General features: G+C 31.6%; 1 protein-coding gene and 1 long non-coding RNA gene across 4 annotated transcripts in view; one reads left to right on the top strand and one right to left on the bottom strand.

The window, feature by feature from the left end:
* The first annotated feature begins 209 nt into the window (after positions 1-209).
* On the top strand, positions 210-14,928 carry LOC106464516. The gene is made up of 3 exons (XR_001291147.2): positions 210-418; positions 10,144-10,287; positions 13,977-14,928. It is a non-coding gene; the product is annotated as an uncharacterized LOC106464516 (long non-coding RNA).
* Positions 14,844-21,614, bottom strand: part of LOC106464515 (protein NDRG3-like) — a 53,440-nt gene continuing 46,669 nt past the window's right edge. For all 3 annotated transcript variants that reach the window (XM_013924662.2, XM_022392251.1, XM_022392252.1), the window contains exons 12-13: positions 17,627-17,674; positions 14,844-16,809 (exon numbers count right to left, since the gene is read on the bottom strand). In XM_013924662.2, coding sequence (XP_013780116.1) covers positions 16,661-16,809; positions 17,627-17,674 — 197 coding nt within the window. In that variant the 3' untranslated portion in view covers positions 14,844-16,660. The remainder of the gene's footprint in view (positions 16,810-17,626; positions 17,675-21,614) is intronic.

Here is a 21,614-nt window from a genome sequence, read left to right as displayed (position 1 = left end):
GCGGAGTCATAAATATATTGGCAAGAACGGGCGAAACAGGTTTGCCCATACTTAAACCATCTATTTGAAGGAAATGTTTGTTGTTGATTCTTGGAAGAACAGCGAACAGTTATGATAACCGGTTTCTATTTTGCACTCTTGGCACACTTCAATCGTAGGTCACATCTTCAGCGTCAAATATGCTGACTGGGAACGTTCAAGCCCTGTTTATTTACGCGTTATTATTTCTTGAAATCGGTGAACATTACACAACGTTTCCTCGCCAAACCTTTTAAAAGAAGTGAGTATAGTTAAAAAGGCATATATTTCAAAGGATTTCGGAGATCGTCATTCACTATAAGTGTAGTAGAATTATAAGCCAAAAGAATGACTTTTGGAACTATTCTTGTGGTATCACTTCTCTTTGCTTTAACTACAGGTAAGAAAACTAGCTACTCTAGAAGTTGAAAAAATTTATAAAAACTTTACTATTTTAAACCAATTAGTCTTGTAATGAAAATTACTTTAGCTCTCAGACATCTCTTGAAAAAGTCAAAATAGCAAGAAAGTTTTGTTTTTAATTTTTAGAGCTTCTAAAATAATCTTGTAGTTCAGCATTGATAAAAATACTAAGCTGAAATTAAGTGTTACCTCTGACAAATGACTGCTTTATACAGTGTGTTTGTTATATATACATACACACACACAACTGTTTTGTTGTTTTATTATTTCATGTATACAACTGGCATAGAGTAAGCTATGTAAAAAGGCAATGTTCAAAACATCTTGATTAATTACAGTACTGTTCAGTGCGCACCAGATGCTATCTAGTATAAAAAAATCCGTCTAGCATTTTCTTCTTTAGCCAAATATAGTAATTTAATATACTTATCTAAAGTGTAACAGAGATTAAGTATTATTTACTGATAAAAGGATTGATTAGTGTAATAAAAATGTTATTAATATAAAAACATCAATCTGAAAATAAAATTTAAATCAAGGATATTTAAACAGATTTTTAAAAGAAAAATCACATATTTTCTCTTAATTTTATCAACAGTCTTCAAAGTTACACACAGAATTAGAACACATCTGGTATATACGCAGGGTTGTAACATATTTTCGCTTAATTTTATCAACAGACTTCAAAGTTACACACAGAATTAGAACACATCTGGTATATACGCAGGGTTGTAACATATTTTCGCTTGATTTTATCAACAGTCTTCAAAGTTACACACAGAATTAGAACACATCTGGTATATACGCAGGGTTGTAAGATTTATTTTCTTTTGACTTTAGATTTATTATTCATTAGTCAATAATTATTTTGAAAAGTCGGTGTGCAATATAGTTTCTGTATATTAGATGCGATTGAAATATAATTGAGTAATAAATATATTTATCACAATTTATAATAAGTAATTGTGATAGTGTAATATCTTTACCTAGTCGCCACATTTGTTTCAAGAAAATTAAGTTACCTTATTTTTGGCAATACTTGTAGCTTGTTTCTGCCTTCACTGTAAAACAACTGTCAGGCGTTTGTAGAAAATGCGATTCGTACATATCCTTGGTGAGCAAAAAAATCTAAAGGGTCGTTAAACATAATTAAAGAATTATACATATCTAAGGGCGTTAGCTTATACCCGGTTTGGTAATTATCTAAAGTTTGGCTACGCCTTTGAGCAGTATAAGCATATAGGAATGAATCCGGATTTTTCGAAGCAGCTAAATGTCAGAAAATTCTCCATATCACCACACTAGGTTTATAATCGCTTGTGTGTGTGTTATGTTTAGAAGTTTATTATTACCATGTAATTTGAGTCTGTTTAATGGGTAAGATGATTTAAGTTAAAATAAATAACATGGGGCAATTTCTTAAACCAAAACATGGGAGTAAACAGGCTGGGTTCCTAGCGCCTATGTTTTTAGAGAGAAAACAAATTCTAGCTATAATGTTACATATTTGACAAAGTACAAAAAAGCAAAATAAATCATGCATATGTGGGTAGATGGCTGCTATGTTGCAGATAAAAAAAGCATTCACTTACACATTATTTAAAAGTATGCTCTATTGATGAGTCATTTTTGTCACTTTCTATTAAAAAGAGAATAATACATGTAACAAGCATGCACTGACTCATGCTTTATTATAGCTTTGCTTAGGTAGAAATTGAAAAGTACATACTGAATAAATTTACGCTGTCATTTTTTCGTCTTGAAGACGAAGTGAGTGTTATTGGCTATTATGCGTATACTTATGGATTCTATATAAGGCATATTAACAATAATTGTGAATGGTATCTGTGTAGTTGCTTCTATGATGTCCGATACCTTAAAATTTAATCACACATTATACTGTTGTGGCGCCATTTTTGAACGATATTTTCACAGTTCAGCTTGCAGAGGTTATACAAAATACACCAATCACTAAAGCTCACAGAGTTCCTTGATACACAAACACAACATTCTTACATAATTACGCAAACATCCCCATGTTCTCAGACAGACTTCCATATAGATCAACAGATTACTTTCTCAAACATCTTAACAAAAACGAATCACTATGAACCATGAAAAACTTTATCATACATGGTAGTAACAGACATAAGTACCTCTCACCACTAAATCTAGTAAATTCCTTAAGTAATCAATGGCCACCTACGACTGGGCAAACCGGTAGCTAGATATAGTTAATTTTATTTTAAAGAGGTTTATTTATGTGAAAATAGAATTAGTGCTATATGTTTTCAATTTAAATTTATGGATCTGTTTATGTGAACAAGACTTTATGTTCACAATGAACAAAAAAGTTTATATCAGAAAAATCGACGTTATACATTCATAAACATGGTCTGAAAAGGTGTGTGAATGAGCTATTACTACGCGCATGCAGTGACTGCATGATGTAAGAACGGGTTTTCCTAGCTACCGGACCTTATTCTTAATTGATGTGGGCTTCATCCAACTGTCCGGCACTCAATAACCAAATCAATAGTCAAGGAAGGAGGTAGAGATCCAGGTGTACCTGATCCTCCCAGGTCACATGACCAAACAACGACCAAATGAAACGTCAACCTAGCAGAGGTTGGGAGGAAGAGGTCTGATTGAACCTGATCCTCACAGATCGCGCACAACGACCGAATACCCATCCCGAAATAGCTTCGCTTGCATAGATTTTGTCTTTTAACAGATATTTGTTAAATAAGCACGAACATTATTCGCCATATATTCAAGATGAAATTAAGTAATATCCTTGTGTAAATAATAAAATTTTGCCGTTTGAAATTCTTACAATCGTTTGCATTTTATATTCAACAATATGGTAGTTATTATTATAAAGTGAATATCATGAAATAATTTATTCAACAACCCATACATGTCACAAAATTACTTGTTATTCATGCAGTTTCTTATATAAATAACGCCTAGACCACGTCTATGTCTGTCGTTTCCCAGCTGGCCTAGTGAGGTCTGGTATTGGAGAAAAAGCCTGTTCGGATGTGGCAAATATGTTATAGTTGACGTATTACATATTCTTCTTTTGCTTAACGCGTACCTTTTTTTAGAACTATTGGATTTTATTTACTGGAACTTAGCATTAGTTATATGAGCATATAAAAATTCAACAGGTTAAAGAAGTTAATTGTACACAACATAGCTTAAAGAGACCAAAATGCACAAACTCACCTGTAGAGGTCCAATATCCAAATCAAATCGCTTCGAAGCAGTTACAATCTCAAGTTACACGTGAATTAAATTATATTGTTGAACGGAAAATCTGTTAAATGACAGTCTCAGCATATTTTTGAAGAATGCAAGGGCAGAAAAACTATTTCAGAGTAATCATTTTTGATATTGGACCACGACTATTTTTTCTTTAACAAAACCATACCCTCACGAAGTGAAAGAGATAAAATAATAATATTCAGCGGTACAAAATACGAGTTCCAAACACTAAGTTACATTTACACGATAAAAACTAGAAAATAAGTAGAACACTTCAACACTATATTAACAGCGTTTACCACTTCCCGTCACTTTGGGATAGTTCAGTTGAAATATGGACAGTTGAATCAACCGCAACATTTCTTATTAAGAGTAATTTTGTGCTATTCATGAAAGTATTTTTCAATAAGTATAATGAAATCGGAATTCAAATCATTATTTTTAATGTACGGTGTGTTTAGTATTTATAACTCGGGACAAAGTTATGAATCGAATGATAGATTAAGTTTTAATATTGTTATTTTTGTTTATAATTAGAAATATATTGAAATCTGTACAAATTATTTTCATACTGTGGTTATGAAAACTGTTTACTAAACTTGAATATCTGTGTAGAAAAATGTATACAGGCCCACCGAAAGGGCGGGAACATGGGGAATGTTCTCTTCATTGTAAACCTGAAAACATAGAAAATTTAGGCTTAAAATATTACTTAAATTAAATACGTATAAAGCCATTTTAAAACTACACATAAAAATTTGCCACACAGGCCATTTTAAAAACTGCAGTACACATAAAAAGCCACATAAAATTTTAAAAGTAAAAAAAAATATGAAATTGTGTGAGGCCCCTGCGGATTGTGAGGCCCTAAGCTGTAGCCTGTTTAGCTTATGCCTAAATCCGGAACTGCCTATACTGTATTCTTTTATCATCATGCAATTTCATTATTTATTTATTTATTGCCACAAGAACGAAAATACTCGTATCTTAGTTATATTTTTTACTAATATTCACTTGCAAAATTTTTATGAATAGTGTTTCTAGGTATATAAAACTAGAATTTAGTTTGCCGTTTGAATATATATTGATGACTTAAAGATATCAAATATTTCTTTCAACTTAAAATGTCCTTCCAATTGAAGAATATCTCAATAATATAAGCATAAATTTGATGCACAAAAGAAAAAATTCAAACAGCAGAAAGAATATGTTGAAAGTAGAGGAAGGCAAACTCTTTTTGTTGTGGGTTTTGAAAAGAAAAGTGAAGATCAGCCCAAAGCTTTCTATTCAAGTTCTGATGTCAGTAATTACCATGAAGCAAGTGTTGTTACTTCAACTGAATCGACTGAGCATGATACTAATACTGATACTAATACGAATGGCATTGACAATCTCTCAGCATATCCTGTTATAGAAGAGCAGGGTGACTATCTTACAACCAAATGTAATCAATAGTAGAGGTACACTTAAAAAAAAAATGTTCCTGAAAAGTCACAATAGCTCAGTGGCTTTCATGTTGGTACCTTAACTGATGAGAGTGTATCAGCTGAAAACATTGAGCTAGCTGTTAAAGCTGGTCCTCTACAACATCTAAAGATTTTCCTCTTTCAAGTGAAAGTCTTTGCTGCACAATGGTGAATACGGTAAACATGACCTGCTAGTTTGGAGTAATAATAGGCAAGCTTTGTACTGTTTTCCACGTCGACTTCTCGCCAAGACTCAGGTTGCATCACACTCTACAATTACAACTACAAAAGGTTGACCGCTAACAACAGACTGGAAGAAACTTTATGATAGACTACCAGCGCATGAGAGAAGTGTTCATCATAAGAAATGCCATACTGAGTGGTATAAGTTTGAGAGACGTTTTGGAGCAAATTCCTGTGTTGATTTACAGCTTGGGAAGAATATTCTCTCAAGAGCAACCAAATGGAAGGATATCCTAAAAAGGATTATGAATGTTGTCTTTTTCTTGATGGGGGGGGGGGGGTAGCATTTCGTGGATCATCACAGAGGATTGATACTCCTGATAATGGTATATTTTAGGAATAATTGAACTACTCATTTATTACTTTATTACTTTGGTATCATAAAAGATGCAACACCTGATTCACCTCAAGAACAGACAACTTTTATCCTGAGGTATGTGTCCATGCCATCAGAATGTTCTTCTTTTGTCATTCAAGAAATGTTTCCAAGATTTATTAATTGCAATAAGAAGACCGGGGCTGATATTTCTAATCTAATACTTGATTGCTTAGCTGATCATGAAATACCAATAAAGGATTGCAGAGCCCAAGGATATGACAATGGGTCCAACATGACTGGTAAGTATAATAGTGCTCAAGGTCTATTATTAAAAGTTAATCTCCTGGCTAAGTTCTCACCATGTGCTTGTCTCAAACTTTGTGGAGTACACGCAACAGAAAGTTGCAAAGAGGCTCAAAATGTTTTTTTCTTCTTTTTTTAATAGTTCAAAAGCCTTACAATCTATTTAATTGTAGCACATAGCGATGGAGCATTAAGATTGAAGATTATAGGCTGTTCTCTTCATGGACTTTCATGAACATGGTGGACAGACAGAGTAGATAACAGGTCTTTTGCAGCTAATCTGCCTGGGATTCTGGATGCACTATCAGAAATCTTTCAACTCAATCTTACATCTCAAACAAGAACTGAAGTCAAATGTATAACTGACTATACATTTTTTGCATCTTGATGGTTGGAATCTGGTTAAAGGTACTTGTGATTATCGATCAGCACAATCATGTATTTCAGGCCAACAAAACTATCATTGATATTGAAGCGATATTTTATAAGATCATAAATTCTGTTATTGTTGGGTACAATACAAGATACAGAGTAGCTATGGATACTAATGAGACTTTTTCTTTTTTGTAGCAATATCTAGGTATATCAGAGAATGATCTACATTCAAAAACTAGGGACTTTGTTGCCAAATATAGATCTGATGTGGCAGGAAGAAATGAAACATCTAAAGGCCACCCACAAAGCTAACATTGGTGATACTGCATTAAATCCTTTTAGACATTTTAAACAAACTGCACTAATTTAAGCTACATCCACTTTCCCAAATGCTTCTGTAGTCCTACGAAGTTTTAGCACAGTTACAGTTGCAGAAGGGGAGAAATCTTTTAGCAAGCTGAAATTGATGAAATAATTATCTGCTCTCCATCATTACCCAAGACTGACTGACAGATCTGGAAACCCTTGCAATTGAAAACCACTTAAGTCATTCATCACTTTGCCAGACAGAAGGCAAGGAAAGTACACTTCTAACAATGAAAATCATACAGTAAACAATTGCCTGGCCTAATGATAATAAACCCAATTATGTATTAAAATAGAAAAAACTATAAACCTGATTTGTATTCAACTATTTTTATTATATGTTGCTACTAAATAACTAATATGTTTAAGTACAATTAAGTATTACTTTCATATGTTCACACGAAACTTATTGTATTAGCATTTTTTTCTCTTTACTAATTTTATTCATTTATTTAACTTTTTTTATTCAGCAAATCTTGTGATTTCCATTTACGCAGCAGTGTGTTGTGTGTTAGTGCATTGTCAATTTTATGGTGATAGAATTCATCATTGGTTCCTTAAAAGCTTTTAGCCCAATTTCATTTGAGTAGTTTGTTGAAATGTTATTAATATTGACTCGAAATTACATAATAAAAGTGATTAAACAAACCTTGTGTTATAAAATAAACCTAAAGTTCCATAATTACTCATAAATTGGTTTATTCAATTAAAGCAAAATATCGATAAACAAATGCACACTAATACTGCTCTTACAAATCCTCAAAATATGATAGCCCATTGTAAAATCTATAACAAAAACACAATAGGTTAGTAGGATACATATGCCATGTTAAAACTATCAAGATGCTATGTAATAGTGCATGCTTTTAATCCAAGATTGGATAAATTATCCTATTAAGGAATCACAAATGTCAGCTTGTTGACAATCAGTTTGTACATTTATATCTGGGTCTGGGGAATGGAGGGCAGTATACAACAATCCTTCCCCTGGGCGGCTCTCGGTCGCTCTGGGTATATATTTTAGTAGGTTAGGGTAACAGTGATTTAATCCATGCACTACAGGTCTATAAAGTCTGACTTGATCTACTCTGCATATAAAAATTAAAGGTTAATTGGATCCTGTAACACTATAGGTACAACATTAAGGATATCATGGTAGGTACAAGGTTCTCATTCTAAAAATGTGATACTCTTGAGGTACATAGTCATCCATAATATAAGTAGACGACTATTACTCTCGATTGTGGTTTGTCACAACCGTAAGAGCACATGCTTCGAGGATGAATCAAATGTTTGCAGCTGCAACTAAAAGCTGTATCAGCGTACATGCCGTTAGAAATAAACCGTACATTGCAGGCCTATATATCAGATACTCAGTGAGGCGCGTCATGCGCGCAACCACGAATTTGTAAAGGATGAGATTCACTTTCAGTCCACCAAAAGAGATTTCTACTAGTGCAGTTAATGAGAAAGTAACATAATATTTATATTAGAATACGACATGAGGCCATTTCTAATTTAAAAATATAAAGCAAAACTAATTTATAAATTTGCCCGTTTATTTATTTTACTATATACAGTAGTTTAGATATAATATGGGAAATATTAAGAATAATAGTGTAATATATAGCAGTTACAGAATAACAATTGTGTTTTACTAAATCAATCCTAAGAATATAAGGCATCAAAAATATTTTCATAATAATTACTCTGTTTTTGTTGGTTAGTTGTTGTTAGGCGCCAAGCTACGCAGAAGGCTATCTGGGGGGGGGAGGGGGGAATTATTCTCACACGGCTTCTGCATCTTTTAACAAGAAATACTTTTTTCAAATACTATTTGACCATTATTCTAAAAAATATTTCAAAGATAATTTACTGAAAACAAATTAAAATTAACTGAGCTCTAAGTATAGCTTTATCAATATGCAAAACAGAAAGTCTTAACTTATGTCAGTATTACTCTTTGCACGTGAAGGTTGGATTTGTGCGCCAAACAAAAAATACTCACTGTTGAAATATTTGTTATGACAGCGGAAGTCACGTGACTCTGGTAGCGTGCGTGAAGTTTCTCGAATTATCGGGGAAGCCCGAGTTTGTTCGAGATGCCCACTTCTTTAGTATATAAGCCTGGCAGCGAAAGCCAGCGGAGTAATATATAAAGTGTGTGTTTTGTACTCGTCGAGAGCGAAATATCGAGATTGTGAATCGCTGTGATTTATAGCGTGTATTATAAAAGTTTGTTTCGAGAAAGAATAAAGTGGTTTAATCAAGAATGGACTTGTATCGCTGAAGTTCCTCGGAAAGAATTTATACCGGAAATTAAAAAACAAGCAGATTGAAACAAAGATGTCTTCCGTATTTAATGGTTACTGAGCAAATAACAAAAAAGAGAATTTCTTATTGTGTCAAAGTAGTTCAGATTAGAAAAGTATTCATCTATCTAAGTATGACTTTTTCTAGTATATAGTTTTTGTACACATCTTAAAAATTATTGATTTTAGGGGAGGGCTCGAGCCCCCCCCCCCTCCCTCGTTGCGCTCATGAGATGCATATGTCAGGCATATACTCATTTTGAGATAATTTGAAACCACATTCAACTACATTTTTTATAGGAATGTGAAGTATATGGAAGTACTGTACAAAAAGGACAAGCAGCAATGTACATGTATGTACCGACTGCTACAACCTTTGGTACGATACTATGAATGTTCATCATTATAGCCACTACATCTTATTAGCCTTGTTCTACCAGGACTACAGGATGTTAATGTCTAGCTCGGTTAGGCTAAGTTGGTTGACATGAATGTCTTGAAGGCCATGCCATTTTTCAAATGATTCGAGACACTAAAAATACTCTGGAAACATCTATTTTACAGGCGTGGTCGAGGGTACCTTATCAAAATTCTAAATTTAAGCATGCAACACTGATACCGGGTTAAGTTGCTATTTGTAGTATCAATAATTCATAGTTGTAAACACCTAAATGTACTTTTACCATATGTTTTTGAGCATACAGTGGCGTAACCAGCACCACAAAGTATGCGCGTGTGGATGGTCTTTATTCCAAAAAATACTGAACTTCTACACAAATAATACAAGTGATTTACATTACTCTAAATGAAACTTGTAAAACGAAAATATTTAAGAGTTCTGATAGCAAAAACAAAGAGTAACTTAGCCTTACCTCACAGTAATAACCTGATGAGTTGTAAAGAAATTTCTAGAATATCAGGGTGGTCATTCAACCCTCGGCTACGCCCTTAAGCATATTATTTTTGGCTTGTCTTAATTAAAATACTGAAAATTTCATTTATTTTTGAGCTGTTTGTAATATATATATGATAATGTTTGTTCAATCAGGTGGAATCCCAAAAAATGAAGAAGAGTGTTTACGCAAAGGTGGTGTGTGCGCATTTAAAAACTACTGCCCTGTTGAAAACAGAAATTCTGACTTTGGACTGTGTTCGAAACAGGGAAAGAGGAACGTCGTTTGCTGCCATCCAGGTATCACTGGACCATATTTATAATAGTATGAAGATGGCATTTTATATTTAGACTCATTGTGTGTATGATTAAGTAAAATAAGTATAAAAACTAATTTAATTAATGAAAATCTGGCTTCAACTAGTTTATACAAAATACGTTATATATTTCCGTAATTTGATTACTTTAGTGCTCAGTATAATTATCACTACATCCCCTATTTCTGTGATATTCATTTCTGACAAGCGACACGAAATAAGTTATTGTTATCACTTTATCCCTTTCGCATTTCTTTATTAAAAAAAATTTTATATGAATTTTTCTATCATATACATGATTCCCGAATAATATATATATAAACATTTCGTCTGTCAAGCTTGTGCGTCACGTATACCACAGTGCCAATTTCCAGAATATTGCTTAGAAACCTTGTAGTATTCAAGTACACTGATGACTGACAGATAAGTTTAAAAGTATGCGCAAAACGCAATTTCAAGAAATGTACTTTTGAGAACAATTTCTAACTCAGACACTAACGGAAAGAAACAAATACAAAAGAACACAAATCTTTAATCACAATTCATGTACGTACTGTCTACTTACAAGACTTGCTGGCCTCCTTATTCTTTAGTGACTGTTCTGGCTGCTGGGGTGAGAACACTTCTTGTCCACCGGAAAATAACAGTCATTATTTTATGTTTGCACAGGACAAAGACAAATGGAATTCTGATTTACCGCGTCAAATTCACACAAAAATTGTAGCATATACCAGATTCCAGTGCCGCATACGTCAGGGAATACACCAAACAACATTTATGGGGGGGGGGGGGTAACCCTAATTCATACCAATTTGTACAAGAATCTGTATCACCGCTAGAGATGGGCTTGCCTCTTTCTTGAGTATAAAGACACAGGGCCAAAATGATACGAATTTCTAGCCATTGCGTATGAAACGACCTTTTGACGTTCGGTGAACAAAATTTTCATAATACGTGAAGAACACCTGCAAGAAAATTTAGAATACAATTATCTGAATATATCTGACTAAAGAAATTTTTTGTACACTTTCTGGTTACACATTTTTGGAATGTACGTTTTATTCTGCATGGTTCCTGAAAATAAAAGGAGACGTTTTTGCTACAAGGCTAAATGTTTAAATTCGAAACCCTATGGTTCTGACATAAACATCTATAACTTTGAACTGCAGATCAGAGGGTATGTAATCAGTCGGCAGCTACACGAAATAATGACTTTACTGTCATACTTATAACGCATCCACATCTAAAACTACAAATTTGTGTCTGGTAGCATCACGTATTGAACCTGAGACCTTATGATCTCCAGTCCGATAAAAACTAACCACTAGGCTTCGCTCGGGCTGTACATAATGTAAATTAAACCCTTCTCTGTGAAAAAGTAAGTTAGGCCATACAATTAGCTTATTAATATATCAGATTAAAATTACAAAAATCTGTGTGATAAAAATTCGATTAAATGGTTTTTTTTAGAGCAAAGTCACATTACGCTATCTGCTGTGTCCACTGTGGTGAATCGAACCCCAGATTTTAGTGTTGTAAATCCGTAGACTTACTGATGTCCCTCCGGAGTACTGGTTTAATGTACAGTTATAAATATATGTATGTACTTATACTATAGTATAATTAATATATTTGGATAATTATTACGATTTGTATTCCCAGTTCCTATCTACATCAAGAACGGGCCAACTGGCTTCAGTGTTAAGTGGTGTTTTTGGTGCTAATAAATAAACCTTTCGTAATGAGACGATAGGTTGGGGTTTGAGCTTTGTACAGGATTTTCGTAAAGAAAATATCATGAACAAATAAAGGAGAAATGGGCCGCAACTGCATAATTCAGCGTAACACTTGTGGAAAAAGTCTTAGAAGACTAATCTATAAAGGTATCAAAGATGGAAAGATATGTTACTTATGCTTATCTGTCCTCTAAGGCTTTCTTTACAAGTGTCATGCTGAAGTAGACAGTTGCTCATTTGACCTTTATTCATCATGAAGACTCTGCCTATATCGTCTATAAAAGAAAAAAATAACTTGTGTGGTACCATGAATATGCTATTGATTGAAAGGTAAAACAAGCGGTCTTTCAGGGTATTTTTTAAATATGTTAATATATAACATCTAACTTTAAAGGTATAAAAAAATACTTTCAACCTTCGTACCTAGACATTCATCATGTCCTGAATGGTATAGTTTACCTAACGTTCGTAAGTAAGACGTACTTTTAAGATCAACTGTTTCTAACCCTAACAGCGCTTGCGAACCAATGTTATGGCTGATTGAGAAGATTTGAACGAATTTCTTGATAAATTGCACAATTTTCCTTACACCCTTCCACGTGGAAAAATTTTATTTCATTTAGATGTTAGATTTCTCTGCAGCAACATGACGGCAGAGGAAGAAATAAAATTTGTTATAGATTATTTAGACTTACATAAACCTGACTTAACAAACTTTGGTATCAGTTTAACTGATCTAGAAAGTTGCCCTAGATTAATTCTCACCAATAACTGTTTTAGGTTTGGAAATAACCACTGTATGAAAATGTATAGCTTATCCACGGGAAATCATTTAGCTCCGGCACTTGCAATCATCTTCATGCACATCAAATCGAACTTCTTGGTAGGTTTACTAGATGCTTCGAGAGATAACCGGAGGCAGTCAGGAACTTTTTTATCTTCATTTTGGCATGGGTATGGGCTTTAGCATGAATGAAATCATTTCGAGACGTCCGGGAAAGCAATGTGTGCAAGCCGGAAACAGGAAATTGAAAGTTATACTTCATGAACATCCTAGAACCAAAGGCCTTACATAACGCCCTCTACAACCGGACCTTTATCTTCATTACCTTGGTATTTGATGTCTGGATACATTCTTCTACGTAATTAGATATTTTTTATAGCCATATGAATCAGTAAAACCCCCATATTCAGTTTACCCTTCAACAATCAATACATCAACAACATTTTATCGACCTAATGATTAAAGTTAATACACCATCATCTTTGATAACGAGGAACCCACTTTTAGACAATAAAGTTTAGAGATGACTTAAATCGATAGTGAAAAAACTTTATTACAAGCTTAATAATTGTACATTGTTCTGATGATAACAACACATTGTCGAAATACTGTAATACAAAATAATATCTTTTTCTTTATGAAAATCGCCTGTTCTTGGTATAGATAGGAACTGGAAATACAAACCTGATTAAGTGTCCAAACTGATTGTTTTATAGTGTAACTACATACACGTATCTATACTTTTTCTTTAAACTGAAGTTTTATCCTGTACGTTATCACTTGTTTTTTCTATACAGATTTTTGCTATTTTTAATCTATAATATTAATCTATTTCACTTTATTGTATCTACTAACTAATCAACATTGCACCCATGAATGGTTTTATTTTCTGTTAACTTTAGTATACAGTTATTTGAACGTAATTTAATTGCTTGTCATAATGCAGCAAGTTAACATTAACACGTTGAAAATATCTTTTAAATTTGGTGGAATAATACTGCTTAGAAATTAGACAGTATTTTATTATGTTTAGAAAAGCTAAAGTGAAAATAATTTTCTCCTTCTTTTTACTAGTTTAGGCTTCGTACATTTAATGACTTCTAAATGAATATGTATTTTGATTCGTACGGTAATTAATAAATAGTGAATTAGTTTCAGCCGTACAAGCCCAGTGTCAGAACGTTGGGGGAGAGTGCATGTCTAAGGAAGCTTGTCATCGCGCGCCTCGACAGACAAACATAGACTGTGGTGGAGACAATGTTTGCTGTATACTACTATTCTAATTTCTATTTGGTGAAAATTAATTGTTTTGTGATCTGTTTGACAGTACCATAAATTAAAATGATTTTATGTATTCATTAAAAACACGCAACATGTCTGAAGATTAATAGTATTTGCATAAGCCATTTCTAACAACGTTTTTCTCATGTTGATGAATTCCTTTGTGAATATTTAGTATCTTGTTGCTTGAATATTTGTAATTGTTGTTTCAAATGAACTTTTTAAAATTCAAAATGAAAAAAAATCTTAAGTGTATTCAAAATATTAAAACAAAACTTTATGGGAAAAAAACGTTTAACATGTATGTGGGGGTTTATGCACCATCGATCACCGTAGCAGGGTCAGAAAAACTATTTTCAATGCAAGGGAACATTCTTAAACAACCAATTTAATTATTAAGTGATGTGTCAATAGATGGATGCTCCTCTTATTCCTCTTGGGGCCCAAAGCCGACTCTCAGTTACAAGGCTTTGTCAGATCCCCATATACTAGCATTTCAGGCATTCAGAGCTATTTTCAAGTAGTTGTGCAAATGGAATGGATTTTGCACTAAATGTACTAGATTCAATAATTAGTGTGTTTATTTTTTAATCTTCTCTTCCATGGTGAATACTACACAACTTTTACCACACAAAACTTAGTTTGATTTCACGTATTTCAATACTTTAATAATTTTAGTATTAATAAGAACATGTAAAAATGCCAGTTATAAAATTTAAGTATACAAACAAACAAACGTCACGTGGCTCACTTTCAAGTTTTATTCTTCTACTACCTTAATATACGTTTTAACTACATATAGCACACAATTCTAAATATTTAACAGATTAAAATGCAAAGGATACCCTAGAGATAAGGAAAGAGGTGATGAGGAAAAAACTTATAGAATGGTAATGTTTAACACCTGGGGTTTTATAAGTATCAAGTGTCAAAAGAAGATAATCTTTGAGAAATAGTAATTTTATGCTTTTAGAGAATCACAGAAGTAAGAACATAGTTTAATATAAAGAAATATTAACAAATGTTATAACAAAAACTTAAATTTGTGTAGTATATTGGAGATTTCAACAGTTATACACATTACACCATTCTTTATATAAATAACATCTTTGAGATGACCAAGTCTTCCACAAAATGGTTATAGTTATTTAATGAATAACAAAAATGACAGAATATTTCACAGAGTAAAAATGTAAATAACATGCAATACAACAGAAGCAAGTCATAAATAAAAATCAGAAAACTGTAAAGTTGACTATATGCACTAACATACATATTTTCACTTTCTTATCTAAATAAAATGTGGTTTGAGATCTTGTTTTATTTACAAAAGAATACTACAATGGCACTACAGGCATTGTTCAATACGTATTCTAAAGACAACAACTTCATTTCTTAGCACCATCCAAAGAATACTAAAATTTTCAGATTCTTTTTAATAACTCATATCAAGAGTACTTTAATAAGATCACTTTTCGTCAAAAATGGAACATGTACAACGTAACCATATATCTTTCTGCACCCATCAGTTATCAGCACATTGTGTTGAAATTCCTTTCCAATTTTTTTCAAAAAAGTTATTTTAAAATAGATAAAACCTTCAATCTGAAAAATTATCTTGTAAAAAATATAATGGTTGAAAAATCTTGTTTTTGTGGGCTGGTACTAACTATTAAACACTTGAGGATCATTATTATGAGTAGTATAATTTAATTTTTTTGTATGGAGGATGAAATAAAGGTGCTCTTACCAGCCACTGTCTACACCTTACATCCCCTGAAATAGCAATGACATAATAATTTAAATATTTCACTTATTGACTGTTTGATTCCAGCAAGTGTTTAACATAAAGAACCAAAACAAAACTTTCTAGTGCAGATTATACATGTTTTATATTTTATCAGGAAATAGTTTCTGAAAGGAAGATTTAAAGTTTTAATTCTGGCCTAGATAACATTGAGAAAGATAAATTGGGATTCTTCTGTGTTTTGCATTATAATTCTTATAAAAACACAGCAGATACTTTTATTTTGCATTGAACAAAATACATAGATATAGGAATAAATGTATATATGTTTAAATTTTTTTGAACATCATCCTTGCAAATCTGATGAATCCATTATCTAACTGATAGAAATAGTCAGAAAAATAAAACTAACCTCCTATCTCACATCAGAACAATAACTTTAGCTTTTATCTTGCAACCTGTTTATATATTTTCATTAAAAAAAGGCATTTATTTATGAGTAACGGGTTTAAACACACAAGACAACATCTCTTGCATAACACAAATAAATATAAATTGCTAGTCAAACACATCATGTGGTCACTAAAGACCACAATCATGGGAATTAAGTTGTCATTTCTCAACCAGGTAAAATAAATGTAAAAGCAAGAAGGCAGTAACTGTGTTAGGGCACTACAGTATTAGTTACTATTTATAAATTCTACTTATGATAGGCATCAAATACGTGAAGTATTCACCCAACATATGCTTTAAAAAGTGGGAAGAATATCTACCCTGCAAATGGCAGTTTAACGACTCAATTCTAGTTTCACAAATGAGTAGTGGTGTTCAGGGTCATGTCTATTGGATTCTCTACAATATGAACATTCTGGTGATAGTCTCGATCGAACTCACTTTTCTGTTCATCTAAAGAGTGTTGTCGAGACAAAATCAGTTTCTTCAATGATAGAGAAGGAGCTACATGGAATATAAAAGAAATATTTAAATTATTAATTACCAATTATGATTGAAAACAAATATTACAGGAAATATAATGTTTTGAAAACTACATATCAAAATTCACAATCATTTTATTGATCTCTTTGCTTTAGAAGAAAAAAATCACTTAACTCCTTCATTAACATAACATATAGCTACTTTTATTTAATAATGAAACTGTTTATACTATTTTACAGTTAATAATATTTAACTATAAGCACTTTCAATGCTGCTGGTGAATATGTCTTGCTTTGTTTTATTTATACTGTATATCAGAAAACTTAAAAACAAGATATTAACAGTGCAAATCATTGATGTAGGATCTAACAGAACAATGATTATTTCATGTTAAAATGTACCAAGTATTATCATTTATCGCAAATTCCTTTAACAGTTAAGAATGTTTTATAAAGAGCTTAATTAGCCTTCTTCGAGAGATATTTGGTTGATGGTGTATCATTAAGTGTCAACAGATTGTGTTGAAACACATACTGAGTTTCACGACTCTGGCTATAAAACATTTTTGCATATCTTTTTCATTAATAACACATTAAGAGTGCTTATTTATGATATAGACCTTGTAGATTTCAAGCTTTGACTAAAGCGACAGCACTGTTCAGCAAGTATGTTCAATGGTCAACAGAAAGTAAATATATGTGCTGAAAATACTATCTATTCTAGTTGTTGAAGAACACTAAAAATTATATACTAAGTTTTGTGAAAGGAATGGGATAAAAGGAGGTTAGGGTAAACATGCATGAATGGGAATATGCAGTAACTACACAACCTGTATTACCTTCGCTGGACAAAGAGCTTGACAATCTTTGTTGAAACTGGTTCAGTGCTTGCAAAAATAAAAATGGCATTGATAATTAGTTGACACACTTAACAGCACAATGCTGTAGAATTCAGTGCTACAGACTCAATAATGAATGATTTTAAAGGAAAGTATAATCTACATACAGTTGACAAAAACTATTTATGATTATCATAATGCTTTTGTTAAAAATTTTCTGTTGTCAAAAAAAGTTACAATAGATCATTTAAGCCTTCCATATTTTTTACCAAGATGCCTGTTTGTAAGAAAAGATGCTTAAAAACACCATTAACATAGATTACTGTGTATTATTTGAATGTTGCAAATAGCTTTTAACAGTTTTTAAAGTCTTGCAAGGATTTTAAGGTTTTCATTTTTATATTTTGGAAAACTACTTTTAACTCCTAAGTTCAGAATTATGAATTGTCAGGTAAAGAACATTAAAGTATTTCTTTCTACTTCAAGACAAATATTACCGCATAAAGATGTGTTTAGCATGTTGTAGAAATGCAAGTTTTATTTACTCTAGAACTTACACAAAATAATTGTTTAAACTGTGACAAAATTTGCAGCTTTCAAAGATTTGTTTTCACAGATTGACTATAATACAGATTTGCTCCATAAAAGTTTCAAGAGAATAATTATACAAGTTGTGTGAAAATACAGATTTACAACATCATTGCCACACATAAACACTTCCTTATGCAACTTGTGAAACCAGTAACAAAAAATAAATAAAAGCAAAGTTTATTGTTTCAGCTTTAACTTTAAAGAAGTAGATTGTCTAGTCAGTAATTTTCTTTAATTCAGAAACTAAGCTTTATTCCAATAAAATTAATGATTTTGAAATAATTATTTTACTCAGGAAACCAATAGATTTTTTATAACACTCCATATAACAAATATTTCTATTCAATGAAGAAAACTTTGCAATCTTTTGCACAGCTTGGGATTTAATATGTTAAAAGTTTTATCCTTTGCCCAAATAAAAAAAAAGGGTTGAAAAAAAATCATGGTTTTGTGTGTGTGTGTTCACAAACACACACATAGAATACTGACATTTTAAGCAGTTTTTTAAAGACGTGTAATTAAATATTTTACATAATGAATGAAACAATATGTACAAAAACAATGTGCACTTTATTCACACACACACACATATATATATATAGCCATGGTTTGAAAACATTGGAATTTATTAAAGTATGGTATGAACCTTTTTTCATCATAAAATATTTGTATAGCTCAAGTAAACTTAAAATAACTTAGTTTTCAGAGCATCAAAAAACGTTTAAAAGTACTTTATTAACTGCTTCCTTCTTTCAATTTAAAATTCAAAAAGAAACATGGAGAAATTTCCATCAAATGGAGTCATTTACACCAAACACAAGTTTTTATTGAAACACATACATCATTTATTCAGACTAATCAAGTACAGAGACATACCATTTACATTATAAATAAACACAATGGAAACATCCAAGTACAAAGCTAACAACAGCAAAAAAGCCAACTGGTAATGATTTACAATGTTTACCATTTGAACTAAACAATCTTTTTTAGTACATATTTTACCAAGATATAAAAGTCTGTATTTTGATGACCATTTTATACTCATAATAACATAAAATAAATAGCTGTAGGCAAATTGATTACCTTCTTTTAATTACAGTCCCTAACACTTTAATAAAAAAAAGTATTAATTAATAATATCTTCCAAATGTAAAATAAAAAGAATTTAACCTAAAATGCATTTCAAGCACAATCAATAAATATGTTATCACATCAGAAATAAAACATAAAAAAAGCTTTCCAGGCCATGAGCTGTAATCACTAATTATCAGAACTGGTGTACAAAAGGACATAAATATTAGCAAGATCTTTATGATTGTTCAGTCAAAAAGGTGTAAAACAAAAGTTTCTTAAACTTTATCATTCAACATCATTAGTATTTTAAAACTGCAAGAAAACAAAAACTTGTTACATGAACAATTAAATAAAGAAATAACAAGACTTCCAAATCATTTTCTATTTTATTTGTTAGTGTGTTGCCACAATTTTAAATTTTCTTTTGAAGAACAAAATCAATGTTTCATATATATAAAAAGCCACCGATCAAGCATTAAAAGTAAATTAAAAATGGTTATTCTGTTTATTTGGTCAAGTCATATTACAGACTCTTAAACCATGCAGCTTCCAGAATTACCTTTTAAAAACAAAATTACAAAAGTATGCATTCAACACAAACAAAATGAAATGGGATGATCCTACTTGCCATGGGTAGTCGTAAAGACCTCACAATGGATAATTTGTGTCTTAATCGTAGGTATAAAGAAACAAACATGACTACACATACAATAACGAGTTACCAGTACACATCAGATTTTAAATATAGTACCAAAACTTACAGCAATGTACATTGGAAAACGATAATATAATAAACTTAAAATTTTTTAAAAATACATGGTTTTGTATTTATTTATTTTTTTCTCATACACACATAGTTATCAATGTTTAGAGCCTATCATTCAAGCACACTGTTCTTTCTAAGAAAAAACTAAATCTGATAACTGAAAACTTGAAAATATTTTATATTGAGCTTTCAACAACCAATCTGGCTGATCTTAAAAATGAATAAATGGTATTGTTATAAGTCATTATGATTTTTCTGCAACAGTTTGGAAAGTACTTATTATTAATAATAAAAAATAATAAACAATTCACATATTCTAAAACAATCCAGTCTACTGTAATGATGTTTCACAACCCAAATATGCAAATTAAGCTTTGTTCTCTCTTTCTTTTTTACCCTATAATTCTCCTTACATTCTTACCAAAACCTTAAAAGTCAACAGCTTTATTAAATTCCTGCATGAGTAAAGAAGATGATAAGTTCAAATATCACTCAGTTTCTAAAACATAAGCACTATAGAAACTTCCCTTTGATTACATTTGAGTCAAATTTTAAAAACTAAATGTAAGAAAGAATGAAATTTTCAGACAAAAGAATGCAGAATTTGTTTCTTTTTACAATACTTCAGGATGGCATCATTACAAATTGTGGATAACAGACACAAAAACACATAATTACTTTTATTGCTGTAATGGCTTTTAAATATCAAAAATAAGAAAAATATCTATTGAACTTAATAGTAACGTGTAATTTCTATTTTAAGACTTAGGATACAATCACGTACAAATTGTAACTCTCAATTCAGAAGAATAATTGTATGAATTAAAAAAGAAAAATAAACTAGACAAATTATCTACTATGTACAAAACTGTTCCTGAAACCTGGACAAGAAATTATTGACTATCAGATCTATTGAATTTTACAAAAATTATGGAAACAACAAACAATTAATATACAAGTCATTCTCTCTATTATATTTTCTATTTAAATAATAGCAGGGTTTTACTTGTTTATCTTCAACATAATTTATATAGTATGCCATATTCTCTCATTTGAAATATGTTAGGGCTGTAGGAAGCTGTAAGGGCAGTCAGGCCATGGCCTGGCCACTTTTTTTATTAGTCTGGGACATTTCGTCATGGACAGCTTGTGACATGGACTTTTTGTAACAAAAAACATTTTATACCAGCATCAAAGTTACCATCACATCATTACAAAAGGTTTTGTTACAAGTGTTTTTTTGTGATTAGTGAATTTTGTTAATAGATTCAACACTGCCTAATTCAAATACCAGAGGATACCACCTCACCCCTCTCTCACAAAAATGATACATATATTATGTTTGCAAATGTTCAAGTTATTAAAGGTGTTTTGAATTCAAATCAAAGTATTCAAATTCGATGACGAGGAACCCACTTTGAGACTAATAATGGCTGGAGACGGCTTGAATGGGTAATGAAGAAAAACTTTAATATAACAGCAAATGTACAACGTTTCGACAAGGTTTTGTCATCATCAGGTACAAGTAGTTTACACTGACACGGATATAGATAT

The sequence above is a fragment of the Limulus polyphemus genome, unplaced genomic scaffold, assembly GCF_000517525.1.
Source record: "Limulus polyphemus unplaced genomic scaffold, Limulus_polyphemus-2.1.2 Scaffold1673, whole genome shotgun sequence".
Taxonomy (NCBI): Eukaryota; Metazoa; Arthropoda; class Merostomata; order Xiphosura; family Limulidae; genus Limulus; species Limulus polyphemus.
The sequence above is the reverse complement of the archived record's forward strand: the minus strand, read 5'-3'. Positions and strand labels throughout refer to the sequence as shown.